The sequence below is a fragment of the Rhinolophus hipposideros genome (genome assembly GCF_964194185.1).
Source record: "Rhinolophus hipposideros genome assembly, chromosome: 7".
NCBI lineage: Eukaryota > Metazoa > Chordata > Mammalia > Chiroptera > Rhinolophidae > Rhinolophus > Rhinolophus hipposideros.
Window position 1 is genome coordinate 58,658,317 of NC_138053.1, and position 18,758 is coordinate 58,677,074.

At 36.8% G+C, this 18,758-nt stretch overlaps 1 protein-coding gene across 2 annotated transcripts in view; it reads right to left on the reverse strand.

Moving 5' to 3' along the window:
* Positions 1–18,758, reverse strand: part of NLN (neurolysin) — a 92,622-nt gene that overhangs the window by 49,739 nt on the left and 24,125 nt on the right. For both annotated transcript variants that reach the window (XM_081053156.1, XM_081053155.1), the window contains exons 2-3: positions 5,477–5,736; positions 1,356–1,504 (exon numbers count right to left, since the gene is read on the reverse strand). In XM_081053156.1, coding sequence (XP_080909282.1) covers positions 1,356–1,504; positions 5,477–5,736 — 409 coding nt within the window. The remainder of the gene's footprint in view (positions 1–1,355; positions 1,505–5,476; positions 5,737–18,758) is intronic.

The window sequence follows — 18,758 nt, forward strand, 5'->3', positions numbered from 1 at the left end:
TCGATGATAGGGTGAAAACTGCTTGTCTGACATGAGAGAATAGATAGCATATATTCTTACATGTCTAAATAAGGTCTTGATTACATAGTCTACAGTGAGTTACAAATAAAACATTTGAAATAACACTGCTTTTTATTTCAACTTTTGTCAAAATTTGCTAAAAGAAACAGAAGTTTTGAGGTTTTGCATAATAAAGCAAAAATGCAAAATAAAACAAAAATGCCTAGGATTACAAAAAATTGGTTATTTTCCAAACAAATTGCTGAAATAAAAATTCAAAGCAAAGATATAATGATAATGCTAGAAAGCAAGTCAACACTGGTGATAAGAAGATCAAAAACACGCAGCGCAGACCCACTTACAACATTCATTATCCATGATTTCTGTGAGTCCTGAAAAACGTAAGCATAAAAACAGGAATGACTCTGGTGTGTACAATCAACAACCTGTCATCAATATCATAGCCAAAACCACACAATATTTATAGATAAACAACTCAATTCCATTTGCTTCTAGTTAATCTAATCGAATATAAACCTTGCAATATATTGAAAATTCAAAGAGGTTTTTACATTGAACCATCAAGTTCATGATGGCTAAAAAGCCTTAGATTTATAGATGTTCTTTTACAGCTGGTCTTTAATATTTTTCTTTTTTTAAGATTTTATTGGGGAAGGGGAACAGGACTTTATTGGGGAACAGTGTGTACTTCCAGGACTTTTTCTTTTTTTTCCCAAGTCAAGTTGTTGTCCTTTCTATCTTAGTTGTGGAGGGTGCTGTTCAGCTTCAAGTTGTTGTCCTTTTCAGTCTTAGTTGTGGAGGGTGCAGCTCAGCTCCAGGTCCAATTGCCGTTTCTAGTTGCAGGGGCGCAGCCCACCATCCCTTGCGGGAATCGAACCGGCAACCTTGTGGTTGAGAGGACGCGCTTCAACCAACTGAGCCATCTGGGAGTTCAGCGGCAGCTCAGCTCAAAGTGCCGTGTTCAATTTTAGTTGCAGGGGGTGCTGCCCACCATCCCTTGTGGGAGTCGAGGAATTGAACTGGCAACCTTGTGGTTGAGAGCCCACTGGCCCATGTGGGAATCGAACCGGCAGCCTTCGGAGTTAGGAGCATGGAGCTCCAACTGCCTGAGCCACCGGGCTAGCCCCTGGTCTTTAATTTTATGAGAATGTAATTAGCAACTAAACATAAACCTAAGTGGTATCATACAACATCGTATAATACTATGCTGTGCCCATTATTATAATTAGAAACAATACCCAAGAGCATTCAAGTGATTTGTATTTTTGATCAAAAGTTTCTACTTTATTATTATAGATTGCTTTCCTTTTAAAGGGATTTATAACACCATTTACCTGTAAGTGGGCAATTCTCAGAAATATATCTTCTCTCATGCTCATCTCGATATCAAAATGAGAAAGTCTTTTGTCTGCTTCTGTACTCGCTGCCCGTACTTCTTTGTCAGATGAGACATGCTGGGGAAAGTCTAGCATGGTTCGTTCCACTGTTAACAGAGCAAAAAACTATAAGGACTCATCAAATCAGTATTAAGATTATAATATCTAGACCTCCTATCTAGAAGAATGATTACTTTGATAAAAGGTTTTCATTTTATAACATTCTTTAACGGTTCCTAAGGACTAATGCAGGACTTGGCTGTCCCAGTGGTATTATTCGGAACAATAGGTTGTGTACTGAACACACATCAAAGGATGTTAGAGTGTAATTTATGAACTTGGAATGTAAAAAGGTAAAGATATAGTTCTTGTAGTGAGGCATTTTATAATCTGGGGAGGGAGGGACAGGGAAGAGTACATAAAAAGATAAAGAACTGTACAGGACGGAGCAGATTCGTTGTCAGATGAAGGGATAGTGATTCAAAGGCAACAATAACAAGGGCTGGGACACTGGGTAATGCCTTAAGGAGAAGGCTGGACCGTAGAGAATGGGTGGCAACAGGAAGAGCTCAGTAGGAGCTTGGAGAAGTGGACATTGCAAGTCTGGGGAGCGGCAGAGACAATGTTTAAGAAACAAGAGGTACAGCATAGGGAATAGAGTCAATGGAATTGAAATCGATATATATGATGTCAGAGGGGCAACAGATTGGGGGGGATATCATCAGTTTGGGGGGGTGAAATGTCTAACTATTACGTTGTTTTGTACATCTGAAACTAAAAAAAAAAATAAGAAAGAAACAAGCAGACAAATTTAGTGGGATGGGGTTTATTTAGAAGTTCTTAACATTTACTACAGACTTCTTAGAGAATTTAATAGAAGTTATAGACCCTCGCTCAATGCAAACATTCATATAAACATAAAAAGTTCCATACAATTTCAGGAGATTCCCAGAAAGCTCAGTGGACACATCAGGTAACCATCTGAACACTGTAATGATGGTGGTAATGTGGTCTACTCCAATTTTCACACGAGGTGGACAATTAAGTTTGCGAACTTGTTGCAGTGATGTTGCTAACCTTTTTTGGTATCAGTGGTATTATTCATTATGAATTTGTACCAAATGGACAAACAGTTAACCAAGTTTACTATTTGGAAGTGATGAAAAGGCTGTGTGAAAAAGTTAGATGACCTGAACTTTTCGCCATCAATTTATGGCTCTAGCATCACGACAATGCACCAGCTCACACGGCACTGTCTGTGAGGGACTTTTTAGCCAGTAAAAACACCCTCCCTACTCACCTGATATTGCCCCAATGACTTGTTTCTTTACCCAAAGATAAAGGAAATATTGAAAGGAAGACATCTGGATGACATTCAGGACATCAAGGGTAATACGACGACAGCTCTGATGGCCATTGCAGAAAGAGTTCCAAAATTGCTTTCAAGGGTGGACTAGATGCTGATCTCGGTGCGTAACTTCCCAAGGGAAGTACTACAAAGGTGACCGTAGTAATGAGGTATGTAGCACTTTTTCTAGGATGAGTTCACAAACTTAATTGTCCAACCTGGTATTAAAGTTGAAGGTTGGGTTTTTCATACATTTGTATTTTGACTTTAATTGGGCAAAAATCTGATGTCAGTGAAACCTATACTATAGAAAAAAGTAAGGATGGTTTATAGTGATGGTTGTGGTTATGTGTGACAATGAATACATTTTTACTTTGTTATCTTTAGTACTTTGAAGGTATTATAAATAGGTAAAATTTACTCACATGATATATGGTAGACAGTAGAGCTATACTTTATATACCAAGAAATTGTACAGTTAAACAAGCTACCTCACTCATCAGTCCTCTTTATTGTTACAAATAAAGGTATAAAAAATTGCCACAAATATTTGAATAAATTCATAACTTGTGTTTCAAAAAATCAGATTAGTTAATTATTCTTTTAGGATTTGATTTAGTATATAATTTTATGTCCCGTAATTACAGAAAGAATAGAACATTTAAAATTGAATCTATACAGCACTTAAGTGATATAATTAACTATATAGTAATAATTTTTGTTTACTTTTTAAAATGAACTAAAAAAGATTATTAAGAAGCAATAAAAATTGCACAAGAACTTAAATGAGCAGCATAAAATGTAGGAGCCTAAAATTGGAAACGTATTCTTAAACAAGCAATAATAATGAAAACCATTTCCTTCCTTACTTTGCCACAAAGACCTGGAACCAGACTCATGCAGTCACTGCCAAACTATAAACAGTGCCGATGCCCAGGACCTGACACAAAACGAATGGGGTTTTAATAGCTATTGCTAGAGGCAGAATGAAGTCGAGAATGTACACAGATAAGAGAAAGTCAGTCTTTAAAAATGTATTCCTAGTAGGATTAACCCACAAAGACAAATTTATGGGAGAGCAAGAACAGATATCACAAAAGTAAAATTATATTTAAAAGCTGTATTATTAGAGAAAAAACAGAATTTAAAATAATTTTTTAAGAATATTTTATTTGTTTCCCCCCCCACTGATTTTTATACCGTTTCCCCAAAAATAAGACCTAGCCGAACAGTTAGCTCTAATGCGTCTTTTGGAGCAAAAATTAATATAAGACCCAGTATTTACATTATATTACATTACATTACATTACATTACATTACATTACATTATATTATATAGACTGGGTCTTATAGTAAAATAAGACTGGGTCTTATATTAATTTTTGCTCCAAAAGACGCATTAGAGCTGATTGTCCGGCTAGGTCTTATTTTTGGGGAAACACGGTATTTGTTAAATGTGTAAGTTACTAGGCTAGCATACCTTCCTGGCCATAAGAGACTGAAAGACGTGTCTGAACCCAGGATAAACCCCATACAGGGTGGGAGATGTATATGAAATTGTCTGCTGGGAAAGCTCTGCTTAATGGTGACCAACCCTTTGTGCCTAATGGTACCAACCAGATCCTTTTTATTTAAGAGTTTAAACTCAAGGCTTATAGCAAGATTTAGTGACCATTAATGAGAATGAAGCAGTTGGTAGGTAGTAGAGTCAGAAATTGAAACATAACTGCAGAGGTCAGGGAAAGTAGCCAAGTCCCCATTATGGTGGGACACAGGGTAGGACAATCTTGGTGTTCAGGGATTGTTGAGGTTAAAGAGATGACCGGGTCACTAGGGCTGTGGAGGATTCTGGACAACCTTCCAAATTCCAGAAGACATACAACCATTTATGATATCCAGTTCTACAGATATAGCACTACTGTATTATGAAACCTGGATAGACCACCATGTTGTTCAGCCATAACTGTCCTACAAAATCTATTCAACCCTTAGAGGTCACCAGTATGAATTTTTATTTCTTATAACTCAAAGGGTTTATACTTATATTATAAAAATAATGTATTTTAAGTGTAGAATATATGTAAATAGAAAATAGCATAAAGAGAAGAGTAATAATCAACATTAAACACACCATCCAAGATATTAACCATTATTCAAATTTGTGTATTTTCTTCTGGTTTTCTATGTCCTTTCTTTCTATGTCATTAAATACTACTCCTAAACATGATTTTAATGGCTACACAGTGTAACAGAGGGTGAATGTATTATAATTTATTTAGCCATCCTATGGGTGGCCACTTGCTTTCGCTATGATAGAGTACGTAAATTTATACGTGATTTTTTTCTGTATCTGATTATTATCAGATACATTATTATCAGATTACATTATTAATGTACATTAATGTACATTATTACATTATTATCAGATACTTAGATTAAATGCCTAGATGGGAATTACTGGGTTAGGGTATGAACTTCTTAAAAGTTTTGATATATATTGTCAAAATGTTCTCCAGATAGTGGGTGTAATAAGAGTGTACATTTTATAGCACCTTTGCCAATGTAATAAAAAAATTTATTAGGTAATTCAATTCTAAGCAATTAATTAATCATTATGTAAAAATCAATGTCTTGTGAAATTGGAAAACAAATTGCCAAGACATAATAAAGCATAAAATGGTGTAGAATGTCCACAAAATGAAACATTGATGTGATTTTGCATCCTACTCACCTATATATTTCACTTCTACATCGGCCAGTGCCTGCAAACAGTTCTCGTAAGTTACTTCCTCAAGGTCAAGCATTGCAATAGCATCGTACACCTGTTTGGTGTGCACCATGAGCTCCTCAGTTCTTGTTTTAATTTGCTCTGGTGAAAGATCCCATCTTAAAACGTTTCTGCCAGCCGCAGTACAGGAAGACATTGCCTGAAGAGGAGACATCACTTCTCTTCCTAGCGTCATTCTGAATAAAATCCTGCAACCACCAACTCTGAAAAGAATCAGAAAAAGAATACAATTTAGACATTTTTGTTGGTCCAAAGTCAATACACAAATGGGCGTTATCTAATTAGATTTTAAATTTAAACAAAGTTTTTTAAAAAAAACTGAGTACATTTCTTTCAGGTGAACACATATGCACAAAATTAACTGCTCTTGTATGTTCATTTTTTCTTGAATACTTACAGATTTAATAGAAATTGTACTTCCTAACCAATGAATTGTTTATGTAATTAAATCATCAGAAAAATAAGGTTAGGTGTCAAAAAATAATTGTCCTTTATAAATTAAATCAGTAATCTTTCTTATTTAAATGTTTTTCCTGTGCTAATGTCCACCTACTATGTATGTAGACTCAACAAAGTTTTGGTATTCAGCAAGGAAACATTTTTAAAATTCTCTTTTTATGTTGAACACCAATTAAAATTTTTTTCCAACAATATTTCATGTAATTCTAGAATGGGAATTTGAATTTAAGACTTGGAAAATAAACTCTGGTATAGCTCTGACATTATCCTAAAAGAAAACAGAAATTAAGAATAATGATACCAATCCTTCACCCCCTTAAACAGTGAAACTAATAGTTGATGCCACACATGTATCTATCTACACAAATGTGTGTTCATGTATATAGATAATTTTAGAGCTTATAAACAAAAATGCTATAATATATAACACTGATTGTGTGTTTGGGCACTGTACTAAATGCTTTCCATTTATTAACTCAGTTCTTACAAGAACCCTATGAGGCAGACAGATACTGTGGTTATTCTTGTGTTACCAAAGAGGAAACTAAAACACAGAGAACTGAAATAGCCTGCCCAAGGTCACATAGCTAGTCATATGGTAGAAGCCACGATTAAAAGTCAGGTAGTACAGATCCAGATTCCACACTCTAAACCACTATGCTAAACTTCATTCCTATTATCTGACAAGAACCCTAAACAACCTTATGAGATAGGTAGGACATTATTCCCTTTTAATAGATGATGCAATTGAAGCTCAGAGAGACTAAGTGACATGTTTAAGGTCATTTGCTCCACAAATTTTTTATTTTTTACTTTTTTTTTTTTTTTTTTTTTTTTAGGAGGGCACACCTCACAGTATCCCATGCGGGGATCGAACTGGCAACCTTGTTGTTAAGAGCACCGCACTCTAACCAACTGAGCTAACTAACCATCCTCAGTGCCACAAATCTTTATGAGCATGTACTGTGTCTGGTCACTGTGACAGGTACCGAAGACAAAAGGCAAATCGACTGGGACCCTGCTATTACAATATAGTGGAAAATACAAATTGATAAATAGGAAATTATACTGTATTGAGATGAGTGCTCTCATGGGGTAAATTGAGGGAACTCTGAAAGACCACAGAAGGAACTTTTCTAGGAAAATTTTCCAGAGGAGCAATGAGCAAGCCAAGATCTGGACAATGTGCAGAAACTATCCAAAGGCCAAAGGCCACAAAGAGAGAGAAGTCTGAAAGGTTGAGTAGGAAGTACTGAATGCACAGCCTTTGGAATCATTAAAGAGTTCAACCTTATTCTAAAGGCAACGAGAGAGCCATGAAAGGGTTTTATTCAGATGAGAGATGAGATAAAACATGCATTTTAGAAAAATCACTCAAATTATAGTGAGTTGAAAAGTTTGGAAAAGAGAGGTAATTCTAGAGGGAAGCTATTACTGTAATTGGGGCATAAGATTAGGGCACACTGTACTAGGAAACAGGGGGAATTGGAGTGACTTCAAAGATATTCAGAAGTCGAATCAATATGAGGTGGTGCTACTGAATGGATGAGTGGGGGAGGTGAGAGAGTCAAGGGGGATTCCCAGGCTGCTGTCTTAGAACTGGATGGAGAGATGGTGGTGCCATCACTAAAGTAGGGAATGGAGTTAGAAGGGGGAGGAGGAGGCTTGGGGAGAAAAAGAGAAATTCAATTGTGGACATGCCAAGTGGCTGTGGCACATATAAGTGGAATTCATTATTATTAAGTGGTAATTGAAGTTCCAGGGGTGGTTGACATGGCCCAGGGGACTCTGTAGAGTGAGAACAGAAGAACTGAGCTCTAACTCTAGTTTAATCATTGACGTAGAAGGAAATCAGGCCAGGCTGGGTCTAGGAAACTGTGAAAAGCAAGCACTGAAAAAGGGAGGGTGTGAATAACAGTACCAAATGTTGTAAAAATCTCAAGAAAGATGGAAAAGTCTCTTTTGAATTTAGCAACCAGAATGTCTTTGTTGACTTTAGCAAGAGCGGTGTCAGTGGGGAGGTAGGGGTGGAGTCAGATTACTATGATTGAGGGGTCCTAAGGTAAAAAACTGGAGAGAGAGCACCTAAGCAACTCTTTATAGAGTTGGCTGAAAACAAGGAGAGCTAACTCCGAGTAGCTGGAAGAGGCTGGCGAAAGAAGGGATGCATTTCTAAGATAGGAGAGACCTAAATACTGACAGCCTAACTGTCTCTCCACATTAACTGATATCTCATATGTGAAACATACTGGTCAATGGTTACACGCAAGCCTGACAGACTATTTTCTAATATATTTTCACATTTCTCCTTCAACTAGTTGAGTTATTCATTCACCAAGGGTCAAGTTTCACTTGCTCAAAAACCTGTTTATGCCTATTATACTTGTTTTCATGTAATTTCACTGATTAAATGTATGCAAAAAAGAATGATTTGTTGTTTAGGTAAACTGTTTTGTAAACACTTTTAAAAAGACAGTTGCTAAAAAGCTAACCTAAAAAAACTGCTATTATAGAAGTGTGAGAAAAGAATTGTGAAGATTCAGAAGATTTCTGAATTCAGATTACTTGTCTTCATGTGTATTCTTGTTCTACTTTAAAGAACTGAAATTGGAAATTAAAAATGATGCATTGTAGGTGTAGTTTACACCATGACAGTGAGGAACACCGTTCAAATGATTCATACTTGACAAAAAGTCCTTAGCCTTACACCAATATATTTGAGAATGAACATACATTTATGTTTTGTTTGAATACATTATCTAAGCAACCTATCATTTTTTATGATTCTACTTGAAATTTTTTTCAATTAATTATTAAATGACATATAGAACAAGATCCTAATGGAGGTGGAACAAATGGCATGTAAAACATGAGCAGAGTAATTTGTTTCAGCTAGGAAGAGAGACTACAATAACAGTAATATCAATAAAACAGGTAAAATGGGAGTAGTTAAGTTAGAGTGAAAAAGTGAGATGTCTCAATTTAAGAATTCAAAGGTTAATAAGCAGTCTGACAAGATCCAGATATCTTCCTGAAAGCGGATGGTTGACATAAACAATTTGAAGAGTGCAGAGCTGACAACCTAGAATTAGATAAACTGTCTCCATTGAACATTGGAGTCAGCAGCTTGATAGTTAGGCCTGAGAGTAGAAAAGAATACTGAACCAGAAACCAAATTCTTCAAAGAATGGAGGGGACCAACCAGGTGGTTGGGAGAGGGCAATATGGGCAGGGCACAGAATGGTAAAACCAGATTGAGTCTTGGAGGTGTTTTTACACACTGGTGCATAAGTACTGGCCTGGGACAATAGCTCCCAAGGTAGGAGCTAGGGAACAAAGAAGGTGTGGATCTTTCCTCCTTACTTTGTGGTATGAAATGTGGAAGAAAGGGGGATGTAAGGGAAACATTTTCGTTAAGGTTGAGGGAATTTCAGTAAAGGTCAAAAGGAGAAGAGATGGTCCAGAGCGTATGAAAGCGTGGGTTTGCTTTTTTTTTTTTTTTACTATGGGACAAGTTTCCAGAAATATCAAGGAAGAAATCTAAGAGTATAGGAAATAAATATGTGTGGCTGTCCAGCCATTGACCTCTTCCCTCATGTAATTATACACACGTCGTCTTCTAGTACCCATACATCCTCCACACACAGTTCATGATCTTTAAAGGTGGCTGTGCCTACCCTCAGAACTCCTGGGAGAGAAAGGGCTCTTATTCCTACTCAGTGGAATTGAGCAAGCTGGTGTCTTTGGCTGAAGCTGGCATCCATCTTATAAGAGTGGAACCTGACTTATGATGAAATGAGCACTGTGAGTGGAAGAATAAAGGAAGGAAACCAGGTACTTCCTGACATCACTAAGCCCCTAGATCAATTAATTCTGAAGTCTGACCCAGAGTTAGACTTTTCAGGTATGTAAGTCTGTTGTTTAAGCCAGTTTGAATGTGGTTTTGTTATTTCCCTTATACAGGATCCTGACTAATAAAGGAGTAAAGACTGATAAAGGGATGAACATAGAAAAAAAAGTATAAAAATCAGAATAAAGAAATGATGGATGACTGGAGGTCTTGCTGATGGCCTAAAACAATAGGGATGTGAAGTTCAGTGTGTGGAGTTGGCTGAAAATTTCCAAAATAATTATTCCCACAATTCCTCATGGATACACAGACCTCAGGCCTTCAAGGAGTCAGCCATGACCATGACTGATTTGGCTTCTAAGGAAGTTCTAGTACAGGTGAAGAGTTGGCCATGGGATTACTGAGGTAGTGAAAAGCAAGTAGAAGACTGATGGCTAAACATAGGACTTCAGCATCTTAATACCTTGCTTTTTCCACTACTCCTCTTAATACAAACCAACTACTATGGACACGTTTTAACTATTGGGAAACAGCTTTAAAAGAAAATTACTCCAAACATTTCACCGATAAGATGACCTTGACTGGTTTTCACTTATTTACTAACATTTATCAAAAGGGTGAGTGTTTGGTCACAGCATAACCTGCTTTTACTCAGTCAAACTGATAAAGACGGCAGCACCTTCACTTTGGCTAAATGGATATACCCATAATCCCCGTAATCACCCTGGTACAACTTCTGTTGTGACAAATGAAACACTACCCCTTTCTTAAAGTAATATTATTCCCTGAATGTGGAAGGAGTAAAAAGAAAGGAACAGAAGTTAGAAATCATGATTTTTGTGGGTTGATAGAACATATTAATTTTTTAATTTTATACCATATTTTCTCACCTTCTGGGTTTTTGTCTTATTTCCTCATGGGGTTTATAATTCTTGTTACCAAGACAAAGGAATGGACAGAAGTATCCCCTTATTCTTTTAATTAAAAGATTTTGATAAACAGAGTTTTCTATCTGCATTGTCTCTGTTTTCCTCTTCCATGTCAGTTTGCTGTCCCTCCTCTTCCCTTTTGCAACAATTTCAAGTTCACTCAATCCTTCAGATATCGGTACCTTTCTCTCTTCCTTCCCTTCAGTGCCCCTGCAGCCCTGGAGAACTGCACCTGGGTGGGAAAACAAGCACCTGCAGTAACTCTAGCAACCGTGCGTGTACCCTTGATAATCTGGGGAGGATTTTTTAATTGAGTTTCTGCAACTGAGAACTACAAAAATTGAAAGCAGGCAACACAGTGTGATCCTGTCTTTCTCTACAAGAGTTATTATGTGCAATTATTTGAAAATTCAAATCTAGATTAAATCTGATATTTCTATTGTCTAATTAAACACCAGGCGATTTTTTCCCCCACAAACTTCCAGGCTTTTTATTACTTCTGTCCCAACTGCACCTTCGTCATTGTTTCTTCAGTCTTTGAAGCACTTTTTGGCACACAACCCTTGAAATTTCTAACCAAAATATAATACAGAATATTATACTGGAATTGACAGAAAGGTGCGTTTGTTAGGCCTAGTCTCCTGTATACAACAAAAAGGAAGTACTTAGGCAAAGAAAGCAAGTGACATAGATTTTGATAGAGATCCCTAGGTTGCAGAATTTCATTTGGACAAATGAGCATGCCACAGCTATTTTTAGTTAATTATTGTCTTAAAACTTCTGCAGAACATTTTACGGAATGTACTTTCAGAAATGTTCTGACTTACTGGATTCCTTTGCTTTTGAAGTAGTCTAAAGGCCTCCGTTTCTTCCCAGCAGGGCTTCCTTGACCATTCCAGTTCATCCAGATCTGAGCTTCTATCGCCTTTTATCTATGCCATTCATTTTAAACATTTAAATTACCGTCATCCACCTGTTCAAGCGGCTTGTCATATATTCTAAATACACTAGGACTTTCTCAAGCACAATAACCATTTATATTTCTTTTCCCACACCCCCAACTGTAACACATTGCACACTGCTGAGTACATAGTGCATGCTCACTGTATACTTGAAATGAGATGGGATCGATTGGTAAGGTTACAACAGTTCAGCAGCCTTATCATCCGTCATTATCACAAATAAACATCCATGCAGGGAAATGTCTTTCATTAGAGCCAGAGCTAAGAAACTCCATTATGTCAAGTGTCATAACTTCTATTACCCGACAATTTACATTTTATCCATGTTCTCATCCTATAGTGTTACTCTGTTGAGGTACAGGGTTTGCATGGCATTTCCTGAAATTTGCCCCAATTCTTCAAAACACTGGGCAAATATTCTGAGTATTTACTTTGGAACTAATGTTTCTCTACAAATTGCTATTGAGGGCTGCATTTCATCAATCCCTCCAAAATGAAATTCCTGTATGTTTATTTTAGTGAGCTCTGTAGTTCCATTTCATCAGAACCACTCCCCTCTAATCTTGATTCCTACTGTTCACAAAGTGGTTTTTTTTCTGTCACTGATTTAACTAAGTCACCACTCTCATGACTTCTCAGGCCATAGCTCAAGACCAGGCTCCTTTCATTAGAGCATATAGTGCTCCTTAATCTTGGATGTCACCAGGGCCAAAGCCGAGCCACACACCTCTTCGGTGCTTACCTGTTCCTTCAGGCACTTAGCTCACTTCTACCTGAAAACCTTCATCCAAGCAGCTCTTTATCCACTACAACTGTCCTGTCCAATAGTAGCCACATGTGGTTATTTAAATTTAAATTAATTAAGAGTAAATAAAATTAAAAAATTCAGCTCATCAGTTACACTAGGCACATTTCAAATACTCAACAGCTACCATGGCAAGTGGCTATCCTATTGGACAACACAGGTAAGGAGAACATTTTCCTCACTGCAGAAATTTCTAATGGATAGCATTGCAGTAGACAATCTCATTTCAGGAATAAGATGTACATTTGTACCCTCCTGTGAGCATCCTTTTGTTTTCCACTCTCAAAGAAGGAACGTTTCTTTGGTGTCTTCATTGGAGGAAAGACAGAACAGAAATTGAGGAACGAAGAAGTCATTCACTGAGCAGTTCCCATGTGCCAGGCAGTGTAAAAACACTCATTTAATGCTAACATTCTGGGAGATATGTATGAGTGAGCAATACTTTCAAGAGCAACAGTGTAGTAGAAAAGAATTTTAGTTCTTTCTACAAGGAATAGGGCCAAAGGTACTAACAAAATTAGAATATAAAAGTGGCCTTTCTACAGATTGTTTAAATTTCACAAATTACTTTTACAACTAAGAGTTAATCTTATTTATTAGCTGTGCTTACCAAGATAGAGGTCAGGTTACAACATTGTACCTAAAGGTTCGTGGTACTGGTAATAGACCCTCAACACATCAAACATTTGTGAACTTACTGTTTTCTGTCTTATCTTTTCATGTCTCTCATTTCTGCCAGTCACCAAATGTTAAAGCATCTCTGACTGATGAATCTCTCCCATACATCCAGTCTCTCTCTTGATAAACAAATTCCCTTACATCCTCAACCTCTTTACAGAGCACATTGTCTTAAAAAGTTTTGTTTTAAATTATGTCAATTACAATTGACATACAATATTATATTAGATTCAGATATATTGTATAGTGGCTATATAACTTACAAAGCGATATCCCGGATAAGTCTAATACCCATCTACATTTATCATATGTAGTTACTACAGTATTATTGACTATATTCCCTATTCCGTACTTTATATCCCGATGACTATTTTGTAACTGCCAATTTCTACTTCTTAATTCCTTCACCTTTTTCACCCCATCCTCCCAAACTCCCCTCCAATCTGGCAACACTGTTTGTCTTCTGTATCTATGAGTCTGTTTCTGTTTTGTTTGTTTTTAGATTCCACATGTAAGTGAAGTTATATGGTATTTGCCTTTCTCTGTCTGACTCATTTCACTTAGCATAATACTCTCTAGTTTCATCCATGTTATCGCAAATGGTTAAGACTTCATTCTTTTTCATGGCCGAGTAATATTCTATTGTATATATGTAACAATCTTCTCTATCCAATCATCTATGGATGGACACTTAGGGTGCTTCCATATCTTGGTTATTGTAAACAGTGCAGCAATGAAAATAGGGGTACATATATCTTTTCCAATTAGTGTTTTGGATTTCTTCAGATAAATACCCAAAAGTGGGATGGCTGGGTTATATGGTAATCCTATTTTTAATTTTCTGAGGAATCTCCATACTATTTTCCACAGTGACTGCACCAATTTGCAATCACACCAACACTTGTTTGATTTATTGATGACAGTCATTCTGTAAGGTGATATCTCATTGTTGTTTTAATTTGCATTTCTCTGATGATTAATGATGTTGAGCATCTTTTCATATATCTATTGGCCATGTGTATGTCCTCCTTGGAGAAACGTCTATTCAGGTCCTCTGCCTATTTTTTAATTGGATTGTTTGTTTTTTGGGGCTGTATAAGTTCTTTTTTGAGCTGTATAAGTTCTTTTAAAATTTTGGATGTTAACCCTTAATCAAAAGTATCATTGGCAAATATCTTCTCCCGTTCAGGAGGCTGTCTTTTCATTTTATTGGTGGTTTCCCTTGCAAAAACTTTAGTTTGATGTAGTCCCATTTTTTAATTTTTTTATTTTGTTTCCCTTGCCTGAGGAGATAGATCAGAAAAAAAATATTACTAAGAATAATGTCAGAGAGTTTACTGCTTATGTTTCCTTCTAGGAGTTTCATAGTTTCGGGTCTTAGATTTAAGCCTTTAATCCTTTTTGAGTTTATTCTTATATGTGGTATAAGAAAGTGGTCTATTAATAGTTTTTTTTTTGGTTTTTTTTTTTGGCGTGCCTCTGTCCAGTTTTCTCAACACCATTTATTGAAGAGACTCTACTCACCCCATTGTATATTCTCGCCTCCTTTGTTAGAGATTAAATGATCATATAGATGTGGGTTTATTTCTGGGCTCTCTATTCTGTTCCATTGATCTATGTGGCTATTTCTATGTTAGTACCATGCTGTTTTGATTACTATAGACATGAAGTATAGTTTGATATCACGTAGCATGACACCTCAAATTTTGTTCTTCTTTCTCAGGATTGCTATGGCTATTCAGGGTCTTTCGTGGTTCCATATGAATTTTAAGATTATTTGTTCTAGCTCTGTGAAAAATGCCATTGGTATTTTGATGGCATTGAATTGAATCTATAGATTGCTTTGGATAGTATGGATATTTTAACAGTGTTAATTCTTCCTATCCATGAGCACAGTATATGCTTCCATTTATAGTGGTACCTCGGTTTTCAAATGTAATCCGTTCCGGAAGTCGGTTTGAGTTCTGAAACGTTCGAATACCGAGGCACAGTTTCCCCATAGAAAGTAATGCAAAATGGATTAATCCGTTCCAGACCTTTAAAATCAAATCCTAAAACTTCAAATTTAGCATGAATTTTACTATCTAATGGTACCGTAGATCCATAAAATTTACGGCTTTCGTTAACCAAAATGTTCATCAACAGAGATGTTCGAAAACCGAGGTACTACTGTATTTGTATCTTCAGTTTCTTTCTTCAGTGTCTCACAGTTTTCTGGGTATAGGCCTTTTGTTTTCTTGTTTAAGTTTATACCTAGGTTGTGTTTTTTTTATGCTATTGTAAATGGAAGTTGTTTTTTTTTAACAGGACTTATTGAAGAACAGTGTGTATTTCTAGGACTTTTTTTTGGGAACAGTGGTGTGTTTTTTCCAGGACTCTCATCAGCTCCATCCAAGTCAAGTTCTTGTCCTTTCAATTTTAGTTGTGGAGGGTGCAGCTCAGCTCAAGGTCCAGTTGCCACTGTTAGTTGCAGGGGTCGCATCTAACCATCCCTTGTGGGAGTAGAACCAGCAACTTTGGGGTTGAGAGCCAGCACTCCAACCAACTGAGCCATCCGGGAACTCAGCGGTAGCTCAGCTCAAGGTGCCATGTTCAATCTTATTTGTAGGGGGTGCAGCCCACCATCCCTCATGGGAATCAAAACGGCAACCTTGTGGTTGAGAGCACACGCTCCAACTGAGCCACCTGTCTGCTGTGGAGTTGTTTTTTTAAATTTCTCTTTCTGACAGTTCATTCTTGGTGTGTAAAAATGCAACCAATTTCTGACTATTAATTTTGTATCCTGATACTTTACTGAATTCAATTATGTTCTAATAGTATTTTGGTGGAATCATTCAAGTTCTTTCTATATAGTATTATGTCATCTGCAAATAATAAGTTTTACTCCTTCCTTTCTAATTCAGATGCCTTTATTTCTTTGTCTTGTCCAATTGCTGTGGCTAGGATTTCCAATACTTTGTTGAATAAAAGTGTTGAAAGTGGACATCCTTGTCTTGTTCCTGATTTTAAGGAGAACACATTTAGCTTTTTCCCGTTTGGTATGATGATAGCTGTGAGTATGTGATATACGTTGTTTATTAGTATGTTCAAGTTCCCTTTATGGCCACTTTGCTGAGGTTTTTTTTTTTTTATTATCGTAAATTGATGTTAGAGTTTTTCAATTGCTTTCTTTGCATCTATTGATATGATCAGATAATTCTTATCCTTCATTTTGTTTATGTGATATATAAAGTTAGTTGATTTGCGGATATGGAACCAACTTTGCACCCCAGGAATAAATACCACTTGATCATGGTTTATAATCTTTTCAGTGTATTGCTGAATTCGGTTTGCTAATATTTTATTGAGGATTTTTGCATCTATGTTCTTCAGGGATATTAGTTTATAATTTTTTTTCTTATAATCTCTTTTGTTTTGGAATCAGGGTGATACTGGACTCATAAAAGGAGCTTGGGAGCCTTCCCTACTCTTGAATTTTTTGGAATAGTCTGAGAAGGATAGGTGTTACTTCTCTGAATGTTTGGTAAAATTCATCTGTCACTTGGTCCAGAACTTTTCTTTGTTGGGAATTTTCAGATTACTGATTTGATTTTGTTAGCAGTTATTGGCCTGTTCAGATTTTCTGTTTCTTCACGACTCAGTTTTGGAAGATTGTATGTTCCTAGGAATTTATCTTTTTCTTCCAGATTGTCCAATTTGTTGGCATATAATTGTTCATAGTATTTTCTTAGAATACTTCGTATTTCCATAGTGTCAGTTATCACTTCTTTTTTATTTCTGATTTTATTTACTTGGGTTTATTATTTACTTTATTTACTTTTTTTTCTTTTCTTTCCCCTTTTTTTTGAGATTTTATTGGGGAAGGGAAAGAGGATTTTTTTTTTATTGGGGAACAATGTGTACTTCCAGGACTTTTTCCAAGTCAAGTTGTTGTCCTTTCAATCTTACTTGTGATGGGTGCCATTCAGCTTCAAGTTGTTGTTCTTTCAGTCTTAGTTGTGGAGGGTGCAGCTCAGCTCCAGGTCCAATTGCCATTGTTTCTTGCAGGGATAGCTCACCATCCCTTACGGGATAGCCCACCATCCCTTGTGGGATAGCCCACCATCCCTTGTGGTAGACGAACCGGCAACCTTGTGGTTGAGAGGATGCGCTCCAACCAACTGAGCCATCTGGGAGCTCAGTAGCAGCTCAGCTCAAGGTGCCCTGTTCAATCTTAGTTGATCCTTCCTTAGTTCATCCTTTGAGGGACTCAAGAAGTTAAACCAGCAACGTTGTGGTTGAGAGCCCACTGGCCCATGTGGGAATCGAACCAGCAACCCTGTTGTTGAGTGCTTGCGCTCTAACCAACTGAGCCATCTGGCCGCCCCTCTCTCTTTTTTTCTTGATGAGTCTGGTTAAAGGTTTATCAATTTTGTTTATCTTTTCATTAACTAGCTCTTTATTTCATTGATGTTTTGTACTGTTTTTTTAGACTCTATTTTATTTCTGCTCTGATCTTTATTCTTTCCCTCCTTCTCTCTGGGCTTTGTTTGTTGTTTTTTTTCTAACTCCTTCAGGTGTAAGGTTAGATTGTTTGAAATTTTCTAGTTTCTTGAGGTTGACCTGTACTGCTATGAATTTCCCTATTGGAACTGCTTTGTTGTGTCCCATAGATTTTAGGTCGGTGTGTTTTCATTTTCATTTGTCCCTATGTATCTTTGGATTTCTTCTTTGATCTTGTTGTTGACCCATTCATTACTTAGTAACATGTTATTTAGCCTCCATTTGTTTGTGTGCTTTTCAGTTTTGTTCTTTTTATTTATTTGGCAGTTGATTTGTTTGAATCAAGATCCAACGTCCATACACTGCATTTGTTTCTATATATATATATATATATATATATATATATATATATATATATATATATATACATACATACATACACACACATTTCAATTTTTTAAAATTTTTATTGGGGAATATTGGAGAACAGTGTTTTCCAAGGAACCATCAGCTCTATGTCAAGTTTTTTTTTTTTTCAATCTAGTAGTGTGGGGGGTGCAGCTCAGCTCCAAGTCAAGTTGTTGTTGTTTTTTCAATGTCGTTGTGGAGGGTGCAGCTCACTGGCCCATGTGGGAATCGAACGGGCGACCTTGGTGTTATGAGCACTGTGCTCTAACCACTGAGACAACTGGACAGCCACCCACTGGCGGCTCAGCTACAAGCTCAAGCCCTTGTTTCTCATTGGCCCATGTGGGAATCGAACTGGTTACCTTGGTATTATGAGCACTGCCCAACCACTGAGCCAACTGGCTGCTCGGCTCTAAGCTCAATCCATTGTTTTCAATCTAGTTCTTGAGGGCGGAACTCACTGGCGCATGTGGAAATTGAACCGGTGGCCTTGGTGTTATGAGCACTGAGCTCTAACCACTGAGACAACTGGCCGCCCCCAGTTTTGTTCTTGTAATTGATTTCTAGGTTCATATCATTGTGATTGGAGAAGATGGTTGATGATTTCAATCTCCTTAAATTTATTGAGACTTGTTTTGTGACCTAACATGAA